This window comes from Centroberyx gerrardi, chromosome 6 (assembly GCF_048128805.1).
Source record: "Centroberyx gerrardi isolate f3 chromosome 6, fCenGer3.hap1.cur.20231027, whole genome shotgun sequence".
Taxonomy (NCBI): Eukaryota; Metazoa; Chordata; class Actinopteri; order Beryciformes; family Berycidae; genus Centroberyx; species Centroberyx gerrardi.
The window spans coordinates 10338631-10364807 of record NC_136002.1 but is presented as its reverse complement, the minus strand read 5'-3'; the positions used below and the strand labels follow the sequence as shown (position 1 = coordinate 10364807).

The following is a 26177-nucleotide window of genomic DNA, read 5'->3' as shown; positions in this document are numbered from 1 at the left end:
CTTGTCTCCTCGACTCTCCTCTTCTCCTCGGCTCTTTTTCAAGAGTTTACCCTCTAACCAACTCTTGTCTCTTCCGCTCTCATTTGATGTGATTTCAAGAGCTTTCACTCCTCTACTGAGCATTAGGTACATCATCAAAAGCATTTCCAGAGATGCATGTTGAAAGGTAATGGCTTTGATATACGAGAAACAAGATGAGGTTACCTTAGGTGTTTCTTTTTTTGAACTATTACATTTTCATTCTTCATATAAGGTTTTTCTTTTTTTTTCTGTTGACACCTGCTTGTTGCAGATTATTATAATGATGTGAACCACATGATGACTGGTTGACTCCAACCCTAGAACCACATATCAGTACTCATTAATGTCAATGCTCAGTGATTAATATACCTATATTGACAGCATTCATACAGTACTGAATATTATTTGCTCGAACACACATTATTCTCCAATTGATTCTATCCATCCGTTCATCTGTCTCTATCTATCCCTCTCTATCTCCCCCTCCCTTCTTTCCGTCTTCCGTTCCTTCAAACTGAATACTTGACTTGACTCATGTCCTTAAACCTGTGTAACCCCTTGTGGTCCCCAGTCTGGACGGTGTGCCTTTCCTGATGCATGACCGCAGCCTGCAGAGGACCACGGACATAGAGAAGGTTTTCCCAGAGAGACGGGCGAAGGACGCCTCACTCTTCAACTGGACAGATATACATGAGCTCAACGCAGGACAGTGGTTCCTCAAGGTATCCCCCCCTTTTTTTGAGGGATTATTTTGAAGGCATTTCTGCTTGGTGAGACAGTGTGACAGTGTGACAGGGTAGACTGACCTAATGATGACGTGACAAATGTCGTAAGCCCATGGAGTCACGAGTCATGCACCACCACATCCTTTGACAGCATGTTTTGTTGTTGTTTTCTTAGTCATCGTTTCATCAAACTATTGAGATCCAGGCGTTGTACAGAGATGCTTTCCTGTGTGCAGCATGGATCATCGACCAAATAGGACAATAAAATTAGCATCAGCAAGTTAATATAATCACAAGACATGATTTGAAATTCAATCAAGTATACTTCTCCGACTGACTTACTGACACTATCTGAATGCAATAAGCCTCATCTGGTTCTCCAAACAAGTCAAAACAAACCATGAGAATTATTTGGAAAAACGATTTGACCCAGGCTGAATTATTCTTTTCTGGGTCCATACGATAACTGCACCATATTTACACACCCATGAAATTGAGAAATGGCCCAGTCCGTTGTTGTATTCATGATTTTCTGCAAACTGTGAAACTGCAGTTATCTGTATATTCTGCACATGAGGAAGAGAATATCCATAAATGTGGTGCAAAATGCAGTGACATTGATACATTGACTTGAATCACTGTTTGAAGCCTTTAAAATTCCCATTTTCAATTGAACAGATATCCTGTTGATGACACTGGAGGCCAAAACAGACATTTTCAATGTCAGATTCAAATGGAATTGACTCCAAGGCCTAATCTCATCTGCCGGAATAAGAATAATGTATTTATTGTAAGTCTTTGTAGATAAGAGCATCAGTAAAATGTCTAACATGAAAAATGTGAATATATTGGGTCTCTGGGTTTTGTTAAAACTGACTACAGCACTACAGAAAAGAGTGGAGTAGAGGATTCCAGATGCACTGTGGCACTCTAATTCACTGTTTTCCACTCTACTGTATCCTTTTATATTCTAGTAATTTTACTCTTTTACTTCATACTCTACTGTATTCTACTCCATTCTGCTAATTTCTTCCTGAAACATACTGTAGTCACTGCTGTGGCCAGTTGTTCTGTCTATACATTTAGAGGATCTCCCTCACGATGTACCTTAATGTTTGTTGACAGAAGTTGCATCCATGCTCTTTCCTTGCCGACTGTATTAAAATGAGGGCTCAAGATTCATCCTCTTCGATCTTTGGCTACAGTTAAACTTGGCATTTAAAAGTTGTTGTTTTTTGTTTTTCTTTTACATCTTGTTGGATTGGATTTTATGAGATCAGATTGCTGTGGATCCACACTTGGCCTGAAAATGTCTGTTTTGCCTCTACATTTTTCATATTTTTCAGCTCTCCCCCTCTATCTCTTTACATAGCTTGTATAACATTTGCGGGCTGATGGATGCTTTCATTGGAAGCACCTGACCATGAATGGGCCATGAATGCATGCATGTTTTTGCACAGGTGGCCCGAAACAGAATTGAACTTCTAACAATGGCAGCTTCACAGGACAAAGGCTTTTATCTTTTGATGTTTTTTATGGTTGTCTGATAAGTGACACCCTGTTGAATGCGTCCTCACGCTCTCCCGTCCCCTGTGCTCCAGGACGACCCCTTCTGGACGGTGCACACCCTGTCCCCGCGGGAGAAGCTCCTGGTTGCCAACCAGAGTGTGTGCAGCCTGAAGCGGCTTCTTAATCTGGCCTCCACCAATAACTGCACCGTGGTGTTCAGGCTGAGGAGGCCGCCGCCGGAGCACCCCTGCTACCACAGCTGGATCAACGACACCCTGCAGGCCGTGCGGCTGTCTGGGGCGCCTCAGAGCCTGGTGAGCGCTTAGGAATCACACACCGAACTGCTATAGGGGTGTAGCATCACATCCGAAAAAACACATGAATACAGGGATGTTTAGAGGTGATGAATGTGTGTGTGTGTGTGTGAGAGAGAGAGAGAGAGAGAGACTATGGCTATGGTTACAATTGATTTTTGAGATCTAATTCTAAGGATTGGATTTTCTGAGATCACATTACTGTATGTCCACACTTGGCCTGAAAACTGCTGTTAATGCCTCTCCTGTGGCTGTATTCATATAAACCTGTCTGTTATTTTCTCCTGCTCTCCCTCTCCATCTCTTTACATTGCTATGAGCATTGTGGCTGTATTGCGTTCAGACTAAGTAGAATTCAGATCTCAATGCGAGCCTGACCACTTCCGTATCTGATACTGAAGCAGTGTGAGCGTAATCCGATTTTTGTCCCTGTCACTTAATGCGAGCTGCGTCATCGGATGATAAAAGTCGCAGTGGAACAACAGGTGTAACCGCAGCCCTCTGTGTGTTTTGCTGTGTGTGTAGGTGATGTGGACTCCGGATGAGGACCGAGCTCAGGTGAGGCAGGCGGCTCCTGGCCTGGTCCAGACCTCGGTGAAGAAACAGACTCCTCAGAGTCTCCATCAGCACGGCATCAGCAGGCTGCTGCTCAGATACAACGAGGCCGGCACACAGGACATCAGGTAGAAGCATAGGCACACATACACACACACACACACAAGCTGACAAGCTGGAAAGCAGGAAAGTACGCACATGTTAAGAGGTAGGCACATTAAGACATGCATTTACATTCACAAAGATAAAATCCCATATAGGTACCACAGTTAAAAGCATTGAACCAACATTAATCCATATTGCAGTGGATCCTGTCTGACTTTACTAACCTTGCATGTTTTGAATTTGCCTCCAGTGAGTTCTCGCGGAACAACATCAGCCTCACCCTCTACACCGTCAACGAGCCCTGGCTGTACTCGGTGCTCTGGTGCAGTGGGGTGTCATCAGTCTCCTCTGAGGCCCCACATATCCTCAAGAAGGTGCCTTACCCCATCTGGCTCATGGTAAGCACCTAACCCCTAACCCACCTTTTCCTTCTTCTTTTGTTTTTGCACTGCAGAGATTTTGAGGTCAGTCAAACAGTGTGTCCAGTACTGTGACATCTTTTTCCTTGGATTTTCTGTTAATGCAGTTTGAGTTTCTGTAGGCGGCGCTCTTTTCTTTGTCTGTTCAGCCATGGTGGCTATCGCTGCTCATGCGAACTCCCCAGTTCTTCCTCTCTAGTTATTACAAACAAACCGCTGTTGCTGCTGCCAGATATGTAAAACACATCACTTTCTGTGCGTCAGAGGATTTTTCCTGGGAAAGAGGGACCAGACACCTGGTGTTTATAACAGCACATGTAAAAGCTTTAATTAACTGGATATACCGGTATGTTGAATCATTATTGTGTGGTATCAGTTGGCAGTAAAGACTTATTTAAGTGTTTTTAGATACAAAACTGGTGATTCATTTCTAACGTTGTTCATCATTTACATGCTTTTTTTTTTGTACCTGATTGCATCCCTTGCGAGAATTTTTTTTTTTTTTTTTTTAAATGATCTAGGTGTTGTACATGAAAGTGCCCAATATGATATTAATGTTTTGTGTACCTTTTGCAGTCTCCTCCTCTTCAGCTGCATCTCCTCTTCATGACTAAATTGGATTTTAATAGGTGCTATCAACAAGGGATCTTAGCTGGAATCACCTGTTCTGTCTATTTCATGGACAGAGAAGGCACTCCTATTGTTTTCAACACTCATTTGCGATCCCAACACATAATATTATGACAAACTTTTCCTGTAGTGCGTGACTCACTCTAAAACCTCTCCACATGGATAGCACCCACACTGTGGCACGCTGGTATCATTTCCCTGCCTGGTCTGGGCCATGTGCCGCCCCGGTGTCCCTGTCCGCGCTGCCACACGGGGCTCCGCATGACAACATGTGGCCGTGACCCCGGCGCCCTGCTGCGGTTCAGGCGGAGTTCAGGCTGCCACGGCATCTGCCGTCCTGTTTGTTAGCTTCAATCCGCGCCTAGTCACTTTCACTGAGTTTGTTAAGGCATGTGAAACTATGCATGTATTTATCCCCCCATGCAAGAGTGTTTCTTTTGGTATGATTTATGCCTGTTAAATAAACTTTCAAAAGGATGCACATCACAAAGAACCACAATTTCATGGTCCATGAAGCAGAATAGACAGTATGGAAATGTCCCTCTTCTCCACATGCAAATGAAAATATTTTATTATTTTCATTCAAAGTAGTTTCATACAAAAATGACTCAGTGTATTGTTTATTTGCAGGAACACTTTAGATGTAGTCTCAGACTGTTTGGATGCCACAGCTCAGATGATAGACATGACACAGACATTAGGCTTTGAATTGTGTTGGCACACAGCGCCACCTGGTGGTTTGTCCTGCAAAAATGTCAAGTTGCTTCCTTCCCACAAGAAGAGTGAGAGACCTGCCATGACTGGGTGTGTGTGTGTGTTTCCAGAGTCCAGATGAATACTGCCTGATCTGGGTGTCTGCAGACCTCATCTCCTTCGCTGTAGTCATAGGAATATTCATTTTCCAGAAGTAAGTATGGTTACTCAGTGATGTAACTCTAGTCAAGTCATTGAGTATACAACAGTTAAATCTTCTCATTGTAAATTGTGTAGTTGTGTATGGGGGGAAAGTAAACACTGTTCTTGTTTTCTCTATTTTTCTTTGTGTTTTTCTCTATCTCTTTTTCACACACACACACCCACATGAACACATATTACTAATTACTGCCATACCACCGCATGGCAACCTTCACATATATCTCTCAATTAAATTTGTCCCAACAAACATTCTCGTACACACACACAATCAAAAGAACAGTGCACAGATAATGCTGGCATTGCTTTATGTTTTAATTACTCCTCTTTTTTAATGACTCTCCAAGGAAAGGCTGGGAAACACAGTTCTACTTTTCAACAGCAGTGTTAAGCTATTATGATGTGTTTTTGTTGTCTACTCCCCAAGCGCCTCTATATGAAATTCAAAGAGTGCTGTTATATTCCCAGTGGGAACAGAGGGAGCGGTGTCCTCAACATGAGCACATCTTCTCTTAGTGTGCAAATCCCTTCACGCTCCTCCATTGTTTCTATGCCTTTGTTGGAGTGTGTTTTTTTTTTTTTTTTCCTGAGTTGTCTTGACCGCTCCAGAGACAGATGTCCCCGTCACGCCGTCTCTGGGATGGAGGGCAGTAAGCCTTTCGCGGCTTCGCTCTGCTTAGCCGAGTTCTTCAGTAGCTTCTGCCGGCTTCTCAACTGACCTCTCTTGTCTCCCGCCTTCTTTTTGTCCTTTTTTTCCCCCTCTTCCTCCGTCCTCTCTCCTCTGCCTGATGTGCATGCTCTTCTCCTTCTGCTGCATTCTGGCATCTTCTCTCAGCTATCACATGATCAGGTAACTGGGTCACCTCTTCTGACCCGCACTCTTCTCTCCTTTCACCCTCTCTCTCTTTTATTCTCTTTATCATTCTTTCTCTCGGTTGCACTCTTTTGCACTCTCTCTCTCTTTCACAGTTTTTTTCCTCATTCTTTCTCTGTCTTTGTACTCTTTTTTTTCCATTCTTGGTTGCTCTCTTTTTTCACACTGATCTCAATCTCTGTTTCCTCTGTCCATCTGTCTGCCACTGTCTTTCTCTACACGTTTTCATTCTCTCATCTCTCTCTCTTTCTATCTCACCTGAATCGTTGTACTGCACTGCTGCCACTTCTCCCTTTTCCCTCTAGAGGGAGTAGCTTACGTCTTTATCCCTGTGAGCTAAAACGAATGCTTTCCACCCACACAGCACAAATGATCGGCCGCGCTTAGTCACCATTGAGATTTGAAATTTATTATCCATCTTATTAAGCAAATGACTAAAAGTCCCAAATGAACTGCGGTAATGCATTCATTAGGGGAAGTGCTCCAAGAGTGGCTTTTATTGATGCCGATTTGGACCAAAGCCTCGCTTGTTTGCGTTTCTGTTTTTAAATGACTCTGTGCATTAGCCATGGTGCGTTGTGACTAATGTGCCTCAGTTAATTTAATTGAAATCAAATATGTTTTTATTAGAGCAAGGATGCTGCTTTCACTTACAGGAAATGAGTAGCTCTGCCTGTGTCTGTCACACAAGGCCTAGCAGAGCAAACAAGCTTCAGGACGTTAGGAAGTGATCCTCTGTGCCACTTACAGATGTTCATAAACTGATCGCTGTCTTCACATTACACTGCTGCATTCACAGCATGGGGCAAAATATAGACTACTTATTGGTGCAGGGAAAAAAAGTAAAATCATTTAATACTACTGTAAAACATGACATAGTACACTATACATTGTTACAAATGGATTATTTTGAAATATATTGTGTACTAAATATATTCTACCAATATATTCCATCTCAGAAATCTCTATGCTGTACAATACACACTTGTATGATAAGAAGGCATCTGGTGGGGGCACAGTTAGCCTGCAATGACCCAATAAATGATCATTGTGTAACACCTCAACATAGCAACATAGTTCAGTGGCATTCTCCTTTAAAGCAGCACATAAACTCTCAGCAAACAACAAATGGCTTCAGCCAAGGAATCCGTTTGCTCAAAGACCTGGAGCTATTTAGTAATCTTTTGTGCTCTCTCATTTTTTTATACTTGGGTATGTACACTATGTTGAATAAAACTTTTTTTTAAAAACTTAAGTAAGTGTAAAAGTTAAGTCTTACCCCCCCTTCGGAGCAACACTTGGCCTGTCAGTACACAGTCTAGTCCAGTGAGAGCAGAGGCAGCAGTACTTGCTGGTTATACCCAGTGTCCCGTGACGACCTCTGACCCGACACGTGTGACCCCCGCAGGTTCAGGATGAGCGGCATGCGCAGCTACAACCCCGAACAGATCATGCTGAGCGCGGCGGTCAGGCGGTCCAGCCGAGACGTCAACATCATGAAGGAGAAACTCATCTTCTCCGGTAAGCAGCTCTCGCATAATGATTGTGTTGTTGTTGTTGTGTTTGTTTGGGTTCCTGTACTCAGAAATGGCTTCCTCTGTTTCCACTCAGCCTTTGTTTCGCTGATTTACAAAAGGGTGACGCTGTTATTCGCACCTTTAACCGGTCATACCAAATGGGGAATGAAGAGAAGCAGCCATTTTGAGAGTACCGCGCAACCGGCTAGCATGCCACTCTATCCCAGCATGCATCTCTCTGAGTGTTTGTGAATGTTCTCGCTCCTCCTCCTCCTCCTCCTCCTCCTCCTCCTCTTTCCCCCCCCTATGAAGGTCAGCCCCAGTAGCAGCCCGCCTCATCCATCCTGCGTGTGTGATGTGCACCACCTCCTGTCCATCCTACCATCTCTCCATTCTCCGCCGGCGGTGACTTCTTCCTTCGTTCCATCCCGCTCCGCCCCCCCCCCCCCCTCGTTAACCTGCCACTCTCCGCCTACTTTTGCCCCTCTCCCCTTCGTCCATCCTTCATCCACCCATCCTCCCCCCCCTTCTCTCCTCACCTCACCTCACCTCCCCTCTCCCCACTGGAGACAGCGTCATGTGTAGGGGAGCTTATAGACACCCCATTCTGTCTAGGCAGCCTCTAGTGCTGGGGGGTAAAAGGTAAGTCTGATAGTGTTTGACGTTGTTGCTCAATTTCTTCATTCATTCTTACATTCATTCATTTATCCAATTGCTTTTTATCCTTGCGAGCTGATGTGGTTTGATTGATACAGATTGTAACATTTTTCATAAGTGCAATGGGTTCATATACCATTACACACTGACTTTTTCCCAATCCTTTGGCGCCCCCCAGAGGTGAGCAACGGCGTGGGCAGCGCTGAGGAGCTGTACGTGGAGAACGGCTTCGACTACTACACCAACCAAGGCATCAGCCAGTGATCCAGACTCGCCCTGTGTCAATCTACTGTAAAGGCACGCGGGAAACCGACGGCGCTCTCCAAGTGACTTTTGGCTCATCTTGTGTTCAGATTATTCTCGTTTTAGTCCGCGCATCCCGATTTGTGTGAAAGTCTGCTCTCCTCCTCTGCGCTCATGATCGACTGACAGACTCCCGCATCGCCGGAGACACACTTGGTTACCGCCCAGTTGCTTTGTGTACATTCTGTATATAGGTTTTTGTTTTTGCTTGTCATGTTTGGGACTACAAGCACTTTTTATTGATGGAAATGATCTCGCCAAACCTGTGGCCTCCTCTCTCGCATGGAAAATGTCCGAGAGGCCCCCTAAGTTACCAATGCCTGCTTCTTTAAAACAAAACAAAAAATGTTTTTCCAGATTCATTTCTTTTAAGCTAATTTCCCAAAGCGGTCACTTTATTTTAAGCACTGTAGTTGACACTCTACTCTTAGCAGATGAAAGCCGTTTAACAAGGTTATCGACGAGGCGTTGTTACAGCATGAGACGAAACGCTTGTAGCTCATATGCTCCTGCCTTCTGTCGGCACTCCAGTGTGCTGTGTTGTTCTTAATATTACCAACTTTAATATTTATATTTAAAAAAAAACGAAAAAGGAAAAAAAAAAAAAACATGAACAAGCTGTTTACAGAGGTCCTGCCTTCTCCTCCAGGTGAAACATTCACAAGATGTATGTAAGATAGTTATTTTAGTAGAGGTTGAATGCCCCCCTCCTCTCCCCCCCCCTCCCCCCCCCCCCCCCCCCTCCCCCCCCTCCCCCCCCCTCTCCGTGTCATCAGTGCATGTGACAGTAATGACCATATCAACTGACTTGTGTGAGCTGTGCTCCCAGTGCAACCCGAATGAAAATGGCTTGGGGACGGAGATTTGTGCTGTCTTTTTATGGTTCATGTGAATGTGTTTGGATTTTTTCTTCTTTTTTTTAAAAGATGTGTACAGTGTATTGCGTGTATTCTGGCCGGGTAGATATTTTACCCCTGTGTGCAGTGCTATGTTGAGTGTGTTATTGTACAGAAAAGGTGAACCGATGTGTGAGATGCTGCAGCCGGCTAAGAATTGCATTTGAACAATGTGACCACAATGTGTAATAATAATAATAATAATGATAATAGCAATAGTCTCGACCTTATGGAAGTCATTTCACTTCCTATACAACTTCTGAATTGCAATCAAGCCTTTGGTATTGTTGTGTTGACAACCAAAATGCATCTTGACGTTGGTTGACAGTGTACAGATGAATGCTGTTAGGTAAATGAAGTGGGGTGCTTTAAATGTGAAAATGAAGCTATAAGCTGTTGAAGGGACGCTACAAGGATCACAACGGGCTGCACAGGGTCAAGAAATGGATCGCCTTTTGTGTTCTTTTACTTTCTTTGGGTATTATTGTGCCTCAGAAGTAAACATTAAAAACTCTAGAAACCAGAGACTTCTAATGTGTTTTGTTTTTGTTTTGTTTTGTTTTTGATTGGGGATCTAAACATATTAAATGGAAGGTAAGCCACATCTAGGACATTCAAAAAAGTCACCAGTATCTCTTTGCATTTGCTAATAAGTCTATGGTGTAAGAAAGCATTTCTCTCAACATTTCATGCTTTCAATCAGTTTTATTCTCTTATTCCTATACAGCCATGGACGTCATGTTGTCAACATCATGTTGGCTTGCATTAAACACCTAAACATTTTGAAAGTGTTCAGAAGGGGCTTGGTCATTGGTCAGCAGGCTAGGCTTCTAAAAACTTCACCCTTAACGGGGGGGAGATCTGCTTCAATAGAACCATTCATAAGATCAGATATTGCTTATTTTCATGCAGTACAGACACTGTGATGGAAAGTATCATTTCGAAGGGTGAATTTACTGCACGCTTTTGCTATATTTGCTATGGGGCCTCCTGATGTGAAAATGGGGTCCTAAGAAGAAATCCAATGACTTTAATTATATCTTATTGTCAATTTCAAATGAAGGAAAAACAAAAGTTCTGACACCAACTTTTAAAGCGGTGAAGCCTGCATGGCCTATATAGATATTAATCTGAACACAAGAGCAACTTGATTCCTGTCCCCTGGAGGAAAGAAGCGTTTTTCATGCACTTGGTACGATGTGTGATCAGTATGTGAACTATGTTGTGTTATTAACACGGGGTTCACTCACAGGAATTTCCGATCTCAAAATGGAGTCACTTGCAATTGCGAAGACTATTGTGGAATATGGTTAGTTTGTCCTCTAACTGTACAAAGAATTGAAGTTGGAAGGCAACCTCAATTCTTTGTACAGTTAGAGGAACAGATTTTTTTCTCATTGTTGAGACTGTGCATCAAAACTTCTTTTCATTTTTCTGTTTGCTGATTGGTGAAATCCCCATAATAAACAGACACTGAAGAAGTTCAGGAATGGAATTTTAATAGACTGACAAGCAGGTCATAAACAGTTTAACTTCCTTTTAATTTTCAAGTGGTTAGACTCACTTGATGACAGTGAGTAAAACGCACAATATAAAAATAGATCCTAGTCTCACATAGTTCTTTTCTCCCCATTTCCATAGGGATTGATTAGCACAGTATCCAAAGCATAGAGCGTAGCCTGACGTGCTTCATCCTCACCGAAGGCCCATTAGATGAAGAATTTTCTTCCAAAATGAGATGTACACCATTTGAAAAACTAATAATACCTACTCTTACTAAACGACTGATGGCAGAAAATGAAAATAAGTTCTGGTACTTTTTAAAGGAATGCAGGTACCTTGGGTCCTTGGTTGAAAAATGGTGATACTCATTCACACTGGACCATCTGTATTTAAGAGATATTGAATAATGGTTTTCAGGTAGTTTTAAGTATTCTGAACTGGATATATTGCATTTTGGAATAGCACTCAAATCCAACTTCCATACAGGAATGTATAACTGTATAACAGTCTGTATATTGTCCACTTACAGGCAAAATGAGAGGAGGTGAAGCAGACCATTTCCTTACATTAAATCATTATTATTAAACAAATATTTGTCAAATTCTAGGCACTCTCTTACAACCACAAACCATGATTCAGGCCCACCAAATATCCTAGATGTGACAGTAACACATTTCTCAATAACAAATTCACTAGGCACCAGTAAGCTAATCCTTTGGTCCTTTTATGGCACTACCAGAAGAGGCCTGCTTGTAGACAACTCTGATATGTAGCACAAATATGTTTTAAGTGTTAGTCAGTGTAACTGTGTTTGACTTTTGCCACCAAAATAAACCATGCACTATTTATTGCACAAGAATGTGAAGTTGGCCAACAAGTGGAAGTCCTCAAAGTGCAAAACTAGGAATGTCCCTTCTTTCTCACAGAGGCAAACGATCCGAACCACATTCCATTCAAAAGGGGCGTAATGTTAATAATTAACATTTACAGTACTATGTGTGAATATAACTTAAGGCTTTCTCCAACATGTACCTTCACTTGTTAGCCAGGGATTCTGCACCTGGCCAGAACACCTTGTTTATGAACAGCTGTGCAGTAGTCAATGTTGCAGTTTTGTTTTTCTCAATGAATTGTGCAAACCTACTTCTCAGCACTAAGGTCCCGCTCTGTCCAGTGACTTCCCGTGGAACTAAAATCATCTTAGTGCTGAGATACAAATGCAAAGCATTACAGAGTAGCATCACATCCTCCTGAACTGGCCACAAGCCACTGTTTGAACCACTAGCTTCTAGCAGTTCACTTAAAACAATATAGCAGCTTTGAAAAGGCACAAGCACATTGTGAGTCAACCTTTGATGGAAAGATGTTACAAATACAATAAAGGCATGCAGTACACATGCACCCACACACACACACACACACACAGCCATACACAGTTCATGGGAATAAATAAATAAATAGCTGAAGATGTACAGGACAGTCCTTTACAAAAGAAAGTAGTTGTTCCCTGAATTGAACACCATTGTAAATCCTGCAGTATCTACCACAGCTGGCCACCATCACTGAAGCTGAATGTAATGGCAGACACATGGTGGAATTGGCATGTTAGCTTCAAAGAGGCTTCTCTGCTTCACATTTCATCAATACCTCAGTCCATTATTTCTGCTGAAGATATGTGCACAACGAAGCACGTGTCACTTTGAAAACAAAATGTCAATTGCTGAAAATTAATATTATGTTATGAAATGATGATTTGTCCTGTTACCGCTGCCTTTCACAAACATGGAAACATGAGATTTTAACGATTAGACAGCAAAACTGAATATCATGCATGTCTCCAGGGATTATGCGGTGTCTCTAATATGCATTTAAAAATATGCGAGTGACAGTGACGTTTGTTGCGCATTTCTCATTAACTTCAGCAGATATTAGATTATTCAGAATAGAGGAGCATGAACCAGTTATAAATCATTGAGATTTGTGGCAAGTCTCTGTGGCATCTGTTTTGTCTTTGCTGCAATTCCCTTGCAGCAGAAACTAGAAAAAAAAAAAAAAGAAAAAGGAGATCAATTGAAGTTCGTCTTGCGCAGGTGCCTGTTGGGGATTTCTATGGCGCTGACTTGCAAGGGCCAGGAGCCGCCCATGATGCCGGCCTGGATGGCCACACCTGTAACCACAGCCAGGTCCGGGTCTACAGATGTGTTGGGCTCCTTCCCAAAGTACTCGCTGATCAGCCTCCTGATCCGCGGTATTCTAGTGGAGCCTCCAACCAGAACGATCTCATCCACCTCCTCTTTCTTCAAGCGGCCTTCAGCCAAAACGGTCTCAATAGGAGCCAGAATCTTCTGGAACAGGTCCTCGTTGAGCTCCTCAAACAGCTGGCGGGTAATCACGGCTTGAAAGAGAACGGGCACCGGAACAGAGCCTTGGGGTGCACCGGAGCCGTCGTGGGTATGGAGGTGCAGGGGCACCCGAATGCCGACGCTGGGTTGAAGGGTGAGGTTGAGCTTGGCTGCCTCCACGGTCTGTCGGAGACGGTGGATGTCCTCTTTGAGAGTGAGCGGGACGCCAAACTCCTGCTGGACGCGCTCCATGGTGTACTGCAGCAACCTCTGGCTGAAGTCTTGGCCTCCCAGCTTGTTGTTTCCTGGGACAAACACCATCCATTTAAGATTAGTGAAACTACTCTCTTCATCAAATACTGCTCTGAGCGATCTCCACCCTTCCAATTTAGGCAAAAGCTGCTCTGTGAAGTCGCAGATTATAGGTATTAAAATTTAACCAGATTATTGTCTGAACAAATATTAGGGCCACCTGCTTTTTCCGTGAAATAGTCTGATCAGGTGAATCCGGGTGAAAGCTATGACCCTGTATTAATTTCAACTGTTAAATCCACTTCAATCACGAAGGGGAGCGCACAGATTAAAAGAAGGATTTTTAAGCCTTGAGACAACTGGAACGCGGACTGCGCAACAGGAGGGTGTAGCTCATTCTTCGGAAGGCGTTCCTAATATTTTGCTCTACTATACTCTTACTATCTCTTATTACTTAAGCTGTGAAATGCCTACCTGCCATGGCCCTGGTGAGGAACATGCCTCCCTGTTTGTTGAGCAGGGAAACATCCAGAGTGCCTCCGCCCAGGTCGACCACCAGCACGTTGAACACATCCACCTTGTGAAGGCCGTACGCCATGGCAGCAGCCGTGGGCTCGTTGATCACACGCAGGATCTCCAGGCCTGACAGACGGCAACAAGTACTTACATTAGTTAGGGTACATATTAGGGGTATATTGGGTTTGATATGAACAGACAGATTCATTTTTTAGATTTTCTAGCATCAGTTGAAGGCTATTTTGATTCTGAGTTGAAATAGTTCAAGTCATGCGAGCAGTCTGAAAGGGTATGAAAGGGAAAGTTAGTATTTGCTGATAGTTTAAAATCATCAAACATGCCTAGTATAGACAGGTATACATTTTACACACCATTTCAGAAAAAGGCTCTACCTCTACTGGATCTACAATTTGAAATCTTATATTGGCTATTAAGTGCTTTATGTAAAAACCATGTATTGGCTATGCACAAACATAATCATTTTTTTAAGAGATTTTTGGCCATTTTTTGGCTTTATTGGACAGTTTTACAGTGGAGAGAGACAGGAAATATGGGAGTGACAGAGGGGGATGACATGCATCAAAGGTCCTAGGTCGGTTTCGAACGCAGGACACCGCAGGTACATGGTATGCAACTTAGCCTAAATAACTACTAGGACGTCCCACATTAGCTTAATAATCACCATACTGACCAGCGAGAGTAGCAGCCCGGACAGTGTAGTTCCTCTGCCTCTCGTCAAACTCTGCGGGCACCGAGATGACAGCTTTCTGGATGGGCACGCCCAGCTGTCGCTCCGCCATCTTCCTCATCTTCAGCAGCAGCCTGGAGCCAATGAACTCCGGGCTCACCGTGAAGGTGCGGTTGGTGGAGACTACAAACTCCGCACTGCCGTTGTTGTTGATCACCTGGGAGAGAGAGACAGAGGGGGGTGGAAGTCCAGATGGAGAAAAGATGCAGAGAGTGAATAATATGGAACAGCCTGATGGAGGTTAGAAACTCAGCACTGCATATATTGCTGATCACCTGGGAAAGGTTAAAGTGCCATTCTGATTGGGATCACTTTTTCCCCACTGTCACTAATTTCAATTTACAAATGCAGAGCAAGAAAATACATTTTTCATCCATCGGTCACATAAGCTGATGGAAGTTTCCTTGTTCCCCAAACAAACTGAGTTTTAGAATAGGAAAGCGCCTTCGAACGCTGGCTGGTCACCTGCCAAAGCGGCTAGTCAAGCAGTCAAACTCGCCAACCACTGCAAACATTTACCTATCACCTACCAGCCTTATCAACCCCAGCATGACCCACCTTGAACGGGTAGCGGGCACTCTCCTGCTCGAGAACCTCGGGCTCAAATATCTTCCCAATGAACCTCTTGGCATCATAGATGGTGTTTTGGGGGTTGCTGTCAGCCAGATCCTGAGCCTGATGCCCGGCCAGCACCTCCGTGGCGGTGAAGGAGACGGCGCTGGGGATGCTCTTCCTGCCCTCCTCGTCTCCTATCACCTCCACCTCCCCGGTGCCCGGGTGGAACACGCCGACGGAGCAGAAGGTGGTGCCCAGATCCAGACCGATCACTCTCGGCTTGGGGGGAGGCAGGTACTGCTGGCCCAGATACCCAGCCAGGAACAGGGCCAGGATGACCGAACCTGCCGTACGGTAACGTTAGACAACACGTTACACATAATGCTTACGTCTATACTGTACGTAACGTTGTCTGCCATGTAATTAATAAACCCGAATAGGCATAAATTCTCTCACCAGACAGGCACAGGTGAACCAAACTAGACTTGACTAACGTTAGCCAGTAAGCTAGCTAACCCTAGCATTCACTCGCCGGTGAATTAACGTACAAACATAATGAATTGTCAGCTCACTTACCGATCATAGAAACTTCTCCGGACATTCTCCTACACTGTCACGAAATGACCAAACAAGCCAACGAAACAAAAACGTAGTACAAAACCTAGAAAGCTGCGGAATAAGTGATGTTTGATCCTGACAGATTGTGTGACTGTGCGTTTGGAAATTTTCAGGGTATCAACGAAATACACGTCAACATTGTGTTGCGTTTCGTGGTTGCTGGGTAATGTAGTTCATGTTAGATGTCATCGCCATGTTCAGAACAACCGGTTAGTTGTTACTACAGTTCCCATGAACACTAGCAACATTCTGACGTAACAGTGTCGTGCCGTTGTTTTTTTTTTCTTGTTATTGAAATTTTTATAATGAGGGCGTGAGAAGTAAAATAGAATATCCAACGTTACATTCTAATTGTAGGCTATATATTAGTGTTGAATTTATTGGACAAATAATCTTCCAAGTCTCTCCAAAGTTTCTCAGAGTATCAGCAGCTCTATAGATTATACTTGTATTTCACAGAAGCTACATTCCTTTTTCACACTGGGGCAGTATTTGGAAACCATCTTATTGGTCACAGAGAAAAGGTGTGGTGCACCACAGGCTTTATTCCAGTCAACTTCAAAATTGGAGGCCCATTGAAACATAGCTGCTGGGGTAGACTTCCTGTTAAGTACAGTATTTCACTAATAACTTTGTGGATTTTCTTGTCTAAAATATGTGTGTATTTTTGTTGAGTTTCACCCCCAATACATTTTTTTCATAGCTGGACAGACAACAACAAGACAGTATATTTAATTTCTTTAATTGTATTTACAAAAGTTGTGAAAACACAGGGATGCTGACTTACACGCATACACACTCTCTCACACACACACACACACACACACACACACACACACACACACACACACACACACATTCAGAAAACAATACATATGCATGCATATTGTTTTCATGTACAATACACCGTATATTTGAACAGGGCCTGTCATTCAAACCCAAAGACTGGATTTCAGAAACATGTCATCTCATTACATCAACATTACACAAAAAAACAATGTGATGACACTGGTTCTTGAATTGAGATCAACCTCTGTGATGATGAGCAAGGTCAAAATGAGATAGTTATGATAAATAAAGGCTTTATACGCAGAAAACACTGAATGATTTAGAGGGCAATAAATACAAGTGACATTTAATCTATGAAATGTCAATTTGTCAACAAAATACATACAATAAAAACTGACAATCAAAACTAACAAGTTGATTATTAGCAAACGGTTGATAATATGATCAAGGGATACCTTAACATTTAGAATATTCTTTTTTTGTTTGTTTCACTCTCTGTGCCCCTTGGTTGGAATGAGGAATGTCAACATGGCATTTTAGGAAAATTAAAAGACAACTGTAGAAACCGTTTCCATCAAGGTCATCTGGTGAGGAAAAATAAGCAACTGAAATTCAGAAGTGTCAAGGTATCCGCCTGACAAAGAGACATGAGCACATTAAGTATTGACAGTGTCTGTGAGCTGGTCCCCGTCCTCCTTGCTGTTGTCTGAGCATTCAGACGGGATGAAGCAGCCCGAATCCCTGGGACAGTCGCTGTCCTCCTCCTGTAGACTGTGGGAGGACTTGTGCTCCTCCCCCTCCCTTACATCGTCACCTGGGGGCACAGACCAGATGAAATCAAGTCAAAGTCATTCATCATACAGCATTACAAGTCGGTTTCTATTTACAAGCACATTAAAGAATCTAAAATCAGTGCAAAACAACTGAGTTAAGGCAAATTAATGTTTACATTTACATATGCTGATGCTCTTATCCAGAGCGACTCGTAAGTGCAAACAGTAGAATATGTGAACATTTGGGTATTGCTATAATAGTTGTATATTTCTTATTCTTAGTATTAAAGGTTGTTTTACTAATAAAAACAACCTTTAATACTAAGAATGGCACATATAATATTGCAAAAACTAATATAAAATTTGTGATTGATGTGAATGTACCAGGAAGGTGTGTGATTGGCTGACTGTGAACGGCCCAATGACCTAATTACTAGAATCCGCTCTGCAGGTACACTATAACCCAACTATAACAGGAGCACAAAGTATACTGTATCTTATTACTTTTTCTGATAAAACCTGGGAACGTCCTCTGTGACTGAAACCTTGCTTTTCACTTTCCAGTCTAACAAAGTAAATATTGGGCATAGGCATGCACCGTTCCTCCCTTCTTTTATTTTGTATACTTTGTTGAAACAGGCTACTAATCCTTAGTTCCAGCAGTGTAATTAGGTTGCCAAACTGAAAACCTAATGGAGTTCAGCTTGATTAAATTACTGGAATCTCGTGTGAGTCAACAAGCTTGGCAAGGTCGCGCTGCAGCCGCTGCCATCTGCTTGGTCACACGGTCACCCAAACAGAAAATTTACCACGACCTCCAATAGCCCGGACACAGAGAGAGAGGCTGGGTAAAAGGCAACGGAACATCAACAGATAAACATATCTGACTATGAGCGGTAGATAAAAAATCTGCAAACGTTGCTCCTTCTAAATCTGCAATGGAAACTACACTAGTTTTGTTTTTATTCATATGCGGCTCCGCGATAATCAGCCTTCTGGTTCATGACATCAGATTAGACGAACACCTTCTGCCCCTTTAAGCAGTTTCTCTCTGAGTAACAGGAAATCACTGATAAGCCTCTCACAGCAGCAGGATGTGTTTCTTTGTGGTACAAATGTGTTAACATTCATGTCCTATTTCACAGCTTAATGTAGAAATACATTTCAAGTCTTGTTCTCAAGTAATGTATTGGCAAATACAAAACCTACTGACGTCAGTCGATGATCACCACAAGCCCAACAATGAGTAATATAAACAGAAATACCACTGTACTGATGGGGTAAACTTTGTTTCACAAAAAGGAAGTACGGTAAACTGACTTAAAGCAATATTCCACTTAGTTTTAACATGGGGGTTATTCGGAACTTGACCGCCATGAAAACCAGAATATAAACTACTTATCAAGATCAGATGCAACTGGATGAGTTTGTAGCGTTCAGATTTTTACTTCCAATTCATTTGAATGAATTATTATTATTATTATTATTATTATTATTATTATCATCATCAATACATTACATTATGGTTCACTATTTAATGCTTAATTAACAAGTAATTAGGCATTAACTAATTTGAGGCTTCTGCAGAGTTAATGAATAACTAACATGTTAATAATTCATTAAACTAGTTAATTAACTAATTAGCACTAGTTATTAATTCATTATTATGACATGGCTTTGTTGAATACCCAATTCTGATTGCCCAATGAATGCATGCTGGGATCTGTTATTTCTGAATAACAGAATCACTGCACAGTCAAGACCAGTTGATTTTGTTGATTTCTAATCAAATTAACTAGTGACACCTTATATTTGGCTAACCTAGTATAGAAACATGGAAGATTTCTCCAATATTACTTTTAATTTATTCAGAGAGCACAAAACTTTATTGCTGGTTAAAGGCTGAGAGGCAATCTTACATTTACATTTAGCTTACATTGCTATGGTTACAGCTCTGCTACAGTGTAGCCATGGATGCTAGCTACAGGCGTTTCTATGGCTGCAGTCCCTTGTAGTTGCTTGTAAATTAGCTTGTAATAAAATCATTTTAAATCAATATTTTGTGTAAAATGATGAATGTCTTTGGTACCTAGCTGTGTAATAAGCGGGATAATGTACATGGAGGCGATCGTTGCTGAAAAATCTGCCCCTTCAGGATGATCAAAGCCCGTTCACATTGGAGTCTTGATTCATCCTGTCAGGCTTATTTTGCGATAATGACCGGCTCACTGTACATTATCCCTTACTTAAGTACTTACACATTAATCATGACCATGACTGAAGCATGCCTAATAACTAGCTAATATGTTAACACATGCTTAGATGATACTTAATCACTAGTTAATAAAGCATTAATTAGTGAACTGTAAAGTGTTAAGTTACGTTTATTAGTAGTAGTAGTGTTGGTATTAGTCATTCTTATGTTCCTTACCTGTGTAGCGGCAGTCAGCAGCAGCCAGGAGCCGGCGTCTGTGCTCCGGGTCTTTGACGTTCAGCTCGATCAGGTGTTTCTCCTGCAGGTGCATCAGGTCCTCCACTGTCTGGTAGCCGTTTAGGAGCAAGGCAGAGGCGTACTCCTGCAGAAGAGGGCAGTGTTGCTTCATCAGCATCAACTCATACTTGAATAAAATCCCCAGTGGAAAACATGTTCACCTTACTTTCCTCTGAGAAGTTTCTATGTTGGCAATCACCTTGGTTTTAAAGTATAATGTGATAGCTAAATCCGATCCTGTATTGGAGCTGATTTCAAATTGGTGACCTCAGAGACTTGAAAGTCTCAGCTATTTTAACTTTATATACATATATATCAATGAGGCTAAATTACCGATGCAGGTGATACTTTCTGGTTGATGAAAAGTAAATGGATGATATCCTGTCCAGACTTGAGTCGAACAATAGTTACAAATCATTCTTATCATTTGTTATAACCTGCTTGGAGTATTACATAGATAAGATTTACAGCATCAGGACAATTCAGTGTCAAGTAAGTTGTCAAATACAGAAGAGTAAACTGAATTGTTTTCCGGATGCTTTCCTGTCTGTTTCCCTCTCTACTTTCCAACTATCTAAATAAATAAAAACAATCTGAAGGTGAGTGGATTTCCCCCTCCCTCCGTCCTGAGTGGGTGGGATGAGTGGGTGCTCTCCTCACCTCAAGATTCAGTCGCTCCAGTAGCTCCAGCAGTGTTTTGGGCCGAGGTCTCTTGCACAGCTTCTGTTGTCTGATCTTTGGGGCCTCCTCCTCTTTCTCCTTCTCCACTAGAACGTCTACATAGATGAACTTGAAGTTGCCCACTTTGTTGTTTAGCATGCCAGTCCAGATGCCCATAGGAGGCTTACTGATGATGCTGATGATGTCACCAACCTAGGAGGAAACGTAAAGAATCATGTAGACGATGTTGATTTGTGGGTTTGCTTACTGTCGCAGTTTTCAGTTTCATTTTTACCTAAGATCTTATCTGAAATGCTTAACTCTTATCTTTCGATTCTAAATGTCACTATAGTTGTTAAATCAATATTATAGTGAGTTTTGTTTGACAGTGTTAAAACAACACATAACAAAAACAGAATTATGTTGAGGATGAATGTGAAAAGTTTATGGAATTAGCTGAGACTGGTTTGGTGTTACTATACAATACAGTAGGCTACTGTATTCATACAGTGTCATGTCTACCTTGAGTTTGAGGGAGTCGGTGTCATATGGGCTGGGAACAAAGTCTGTGTGAACACGAGCTCTGCCACAAAACTGTCCTTGGTAGGAACCATCCTCCTCCAGCCTCAGACTGTCTCTCTGTCCGGAACCGTTGGACTCGCTGGTCACACCACCTGAACCAGCAAACACAAGACAACACGGTATGATTACATGGCTAAAGGGATAAGACGCCCACACTTTTTGCCTTTCTCCGCCTACTGCGGGATTTAGATTTCCAGAAGAAGTGGGCGTGAGGAGCGTGAGAAGTGGCGGAGAGAGTGGGTGGCATGTGGGCTTTTGAGGGAAAGGGAGAGGGGGTGGGAACGTATGACGTTTCAAAATCTCTGCACCATCAAAACATCATCATTCAAATTAGTGAAAAAAAGTCATTTCAGCTGCTAGTTAGTGATACCGGAGCAGTACTTTAACAAAAAATCCAGAAAATAAACATTATGCTGTGCAATGTCAAGATTATGACTAGAATGTATAGTATGTTTTCTTATAAGATTGCCATGAACATCGATTAACAGCTGAAAAAAAGCTTTTTTTATTTAGAGTTTATGGTGTCCTATCCCTTTATGGTTATATTAAAACAGGGGGTGTCCCAGTATGATCACATGGTGCAGGTTACTTTTTATGCTTCAACCTACTTGGAGTATACACGATAGGCAGGTTATACCACATGAAAACAATTCAAAACAATTCAGATAGTGTCAAGTTGTCATTCACGGAAAAGTCTTCTAAACTGACTTTCAAACACTTTCCTATAATTGTAAACGTTTCTGGAATTCATTGTTATATCCTCTGTGGTAAACCCCGCCCACCTGGCACCTAAGTAAGCTAAAACAAACCATAAAAGTATTTGCATGTACTATTTGGTCCAGGTCTGCAGTGTTAACAGTATGTACAGATACTTACTAGAGGAGCTCTGGCCGCTGTAGAGGCTCTCTAAGGAGTTGCTGGTCTTCGCAGAGCCTTTCTCTACCGGAGGGACGCTCTCCGTCTCTCCGTCTGGGTCTTTGTCTGTCTCATCACCCTAGGAGGGAAAAAACAGACATGTACTGAGTGTACAAAGAATCAGGAACAAGCTGCCTGTGGAATACATTAATAGGCATCAAGATGGCATAGTGTGAGTGCTAACCACATAGGGAGATTTTGAAGATTATAGAAAAATGTAAATTGGTAAAGTCTGTCATAACACTGTATGTTGGGATCATAGATGAAATATACACCAAGTGTGCAAACTGTAGACTGATCCATGTGGAAACTAAGAACAGAGCTGAACCGAAAAACAAGGAGGTTTAGGTAATATAAGATAGTACTTTATTGATCCCCTTGGGGAAATTCAGGAAGGTAGAGATGTAACAGTGCAACTCAATATTATGAAAGTTTGTCATATTTTCTACGCTCAATCTATATTGCAATAAAGCCATGACACTGCAAGAAGAAACCTTTAACTGAACCCCAGAATGAAGTGCATAACTTAAATGTTACTTTACTGTTAGAGATGTTGAATTCAGATATACAATATGTTGAGCTTATGACTAAATTGAGCAATTCAAGTTGCTTGTTAGATGATTGCTAGATATTTTATGCATGGATTTCTTGATCATATGACGTCAAAAAAGTGAAATTTTTGAGGATGTGGGTTCAATAACTGATAAAACTGATGAAACTGATAGGCCTCTTGAGAAGACAGTACAGGGTTCAAGTAATTGAGGCTGAGTGTAGTATCTTGTAGTAACTATATAGTAACTATATAATGATAGACTAATATGTGGAGGCAGACTGTGTGTGTGTGTGTGTGTGTGTGTGTGTGTGTGTAGGTGTGTGTGTGTGTGTTCCCATGACTCACCGGCTCCTCAGAGAATGACTTGGCGTGTTTCTTGCCCATCCTTCTGCGCATGGTCAGTGAAATGGCCTTCATCTTCTTCCCAAGTCCAGCTGACTTGTGTGGGTCCAAACTCTCACATTCTTCTGTAAGCTATGCACAAACAGTTTGCCTCATTTACCCAGAATACATTTATACAGAAAGTATTTGACATTAGCAAAGACAAACAATTCAACTGGCACAAGACCTACTGAGTCTTTAAAGAGTAACTAAACCCCAAACCCAGATCGGTGTAAAGCCTGACATCTGACATAGCAAAAAGCTTGTTATTGAAACTGCCATCTGCTATTGGCTGATCTTTGGTGCCAGGTGATGTCACCTTTTAGAGTACAACAGTCGGTGACATCACCTGGCACCGAAGATGCATGGCTCCCATGGGAGTCCATCCAATCCATAACTCTGGTGTTTTTATTGCCATTCTCTGTATCTGTAGTTTTATAGGACCACTTGGTATGGCGGCTTCATAATTTCGTTTGTAAGTATTTTACTACTACAGTACATCAACATATTTCAGCATTTTACATATATGTAACTACTGATCAATAATGACCGAAAAAAGTTGCAGAATTACAGAATTTAAAGCAATATGCACAAAAAATATACAAAACATATCTATCAAATTGTAACTATGAAAGCATTGTGGGGCTGTAATGAAACTACCAACCGTAGTTGTTCCATTTTCCTCTGGTTTGACTGGTGATGGTTGATGCCTGAGACCCTCAAACCTCCCAAAGCTTGTGGAGCGCTGTGGGGAGAGATCAAAAAAGAGAAACATTGAGGATATGTCTAAAAATACAATTAGTATGGCATTGGTGTGATTGCTGTAGCAAGGTTTGAACAGTAGACAACATTATGTAAAGGTACTGTACAGGAAAACCTTCCTAAGAGTTGAGAATTGAGCTGCAGCCCCTTTAACCTGCCTCCTACATCTCCCCTTCATGACTGGAGTGGATCTCACAGGTAAAATATAGGATCAGAGCTTTCAATTGGATTCACTTGGTTTGTCTATTTAAAGGAAAGCACAAGTGTTCCTAATATTTTGCACACAGCTAAAAGGGCTTAAAGAAACTCCAGTGACAAACACTGAGAGGTTTTGATTCTAACCAAAGACTACAGCAGGAGATTTCACTGATTAGCACACCTTCACCCAGAGAGTGAAAAAAACCTGCTGTAGTCTTTGGTTGGAATTAAAACCTGCATACACTCTGCCCTCCATAGCATATTATTGCCTACTCTTGCTCCTCAGGCATAGACGGCATGTAAGGAATTTATGAGAGAAATGAGAGCTTATGTGACTGTACAACACTGGTGAGGTAACACACATGGAGATGCTTTACTCTCGCTCAGTTTTAAATCACGTTTTTAAATTTTTCATAAAACTAAAAGTAGTCCTAATCTCTCCCAACCTCCCCCCGTCATCTCCACTGCAGAACATCAAAATAATTATATAAATGAATAATCCCTGGAAATCCCTTTTAAATATGAAGGCCTTACTCCTAGAGAGTCCTGTCTGGCTTAATTTAATGCAACGTCTACAACTTTGACAGGCTGCCATTTGCTCCATTGTCCAGAAATACAGCAACAGAATTGAAGTGTTGCATTGTAAAACTATTCTTTCCCCAAATTCCCTTATTTGTATTATTGTATTATTTGAAGAGTATTTCATTGTCATCATTGTTGCGTTGACGGTGTTGTTTTGACAATATGAAAAACAATTAAAACAATTAAAGACTACATATTTGGGGGAAAAACAATACCTTATGTTCAGGTAATTATTCAATGTTCATTCAATATTTGACGTAAGTACAATTTATCCTAATACCCTTTTAAAATGATACTACTTTGTTACCAAATGTTTAATTGAGTTACTTACAATGAGAATTTTTGCAGTCATGCTTCAAACATTGCATGCATAAAGCACTCTTTAATGGAAACAACAGGCTGTCTCTCTCTCTCCTTTTTATTTAGGACAGTGGTTATTTTTTTTCAAGCAACTATGTCAAAGGTGGAATTTAAACATCGCTGCCCTCATTCGGCAGTATATTCAGATTTTGCTCAGATTTTCACCTACCTTTGGTTTGCTGCCCTTTGGTTTGTCTGAGACATTGGAGGCTGTCCTCTGTAACATTGTCTGTGCTGTTTTCAGGTTATTGTCAAATCTTAGTCCTGGCTCTTCTCGTCTCTGTGACCTACTCTACTGACAGGAAAGTGTTAACTAACATCAAGGCAGACTGCCTGCTGACAGGCTGGCTGGCCCACTTCCTTAAAACACACAGGATGTGAGGCAATTGACATTCTGCCTATTATCGCAGTATCGGTTTCAAAGGGAAAAATACAATGTGCTTAAGTGAGCGTTTTGTGGTCCGTTTTAACAAACATCAAGAGCCACTTCCAGGAACGGCTTCACTTGGGCTGTATAAGTGTGACATTTGTCTTCGTAAGATATTTGTTGTCTTGGTAATGGGGTCACGCCTTATCATTACTATGGTTGATCTGCTGGGTTTGTGCTGGAACGTGACCTGATTTAACCCAATCAAATAACAATTCATATGGGCCATCCTGTTTTAGCCTTACTCAGGTTATCCTGGCATTCACCAACACACACAAACAGATGAAAATATTCCTTATGCTTTTAAGATGTTCCCACATAGAAACCTGGCTTGTAGTGTGTTTTATATGCTTTACATCATGGCTTTGCTCATACTGTTGATTCAAAGTCAATAGTTTAAGGTAAGTATTTCTCCCAGCAGCCATATTCCGTTTAGGAACAATGGGGAACTCTGTTATCGTAAGTGATGCAGTAGTAATTACTCCTGCCTCCTTTCGCTCCCATTTCTTAATGTGGGGTGTTCACTTTTGAGGAAGTGTTGCTGCTATGACAGGCCAACAGAGGAACAGCTGAAAGTGGCAACTTTGTTGTGTTGAAACAGTTTCCCGTTTATCTCTGCATTCAATATGGAACTTTTAAGTGAATTCATTTCATTTTACTACTTGGGATATTGATATAGAGACCCTGTCCTTGCTTAGCAATAGTAATCATTTACCGTCAAACACATGATAGT

At 41.8% G+C, this 26177-nt stretch overlaps 3 protein-coding genes across 6 annotated transcripts in view; 1 reads left to right on the top strand and 2 right to left on the bottom strand.

The window, feature by feature from the left end:
• gdpd5b (glycerophosphodiester phosphodiesterase domain containing 5b) overlaps positions 1-9962 on the top strand; it is a 56482-nt gene extending 46520 nt beyond the window's left edge. For 2 of the 3 annotated variants that reach the window (XM_071909618.2, XM_078284132.1), the window contains exons 10-16: positions 593-743; positions 2348-2569; positions 3095-3252; positions 3480-3627; positions 5103-5185; positions 7473-7585; positions 8417-9962. In XM_071909618.2, coding sequence (XP_071765719.2) covers positions 593-743; positions 2348-2569; positions 3095-3252; positions 3480-3627; positions 5103-5185; positions 7473-7585; positions 8417-8502 — 961 coding nt within the window. In that variant the 3' untranslated portion in view covers positions 8503-9962. Of the gene's footprint in view, positions 1-592; positions 744-2347; positions 2570-3094; positions 3253-3479; positions 3628-5102; positions 5186-7472; positions 7586-7893; positions 8224-8416 lie in introns of all 3 variants that reach the window. The other variant, XR_011785006.2, reaches the window with a different exon arrangement.
• Positions 9963-10959: 997 nt separating this feature from the next.
• Positions 10960-16077, bottom strand: hspa13 (heat shock protein 70 family, member 13). Its single transcript, XM_071909620.2, has 5 exons — positions 15930-16077; positions 15357-15697; positions 14742-14955; positions 14009-14176; positions 10960-13587 (listed from the first exon to the last, which is right to left on the bottom strand). The coding sequence occupies exons 1-5, from the start codon at positions 15952-15954 to the stop codon at positions 13007-13009; spliced, it is 1329 nt and encodes a 442-aa protein (XP_071765721.2). The 5' UTR covers positions 15955-16077; the 3' UTR covers positions 10960-13006.
• Positions 16078-16697: 620 nt separating this feature from the next.
• On the bottom strand, positions 16698-25333 carry samsn1a (SAM domain, SH3 domain and nuclear localisation signals 1a). 2 transcript variants are annotated; one of them, XM_071909623.2, is made up of 8 exons: positions 25187-25333; positions 23780-23860; positions 23080-23208; positions 22143-22260; positions 21207-21364; positions 20685-20897; positions 19965-20109; positions 16698-17574 (listed from the first exon to the last, which is right to left on the bottom strand). In XM_071909623.2, the coding sequence occupies exons 1-8, from the start codon at positions 25241-25243 to the stop codon at positions 17417-17419; spliced, it is 1059 nt and encodes a 352-aa protein (XP_071765724.2). In that variant the 5' UTR covers positions 25244-25333; the 3' UTR covers positions 16698-17416. The 2 variants fall into 2 exon arrangements, with proteins under 2 accessions (XP_071765724.2, XP_071765725.2); XM_071909624.2 differs by having other exon boundaries at positions 21207-21358.
• Between the last annotated feature and the right edge of the window lie 844 nt (positions 25334-26177).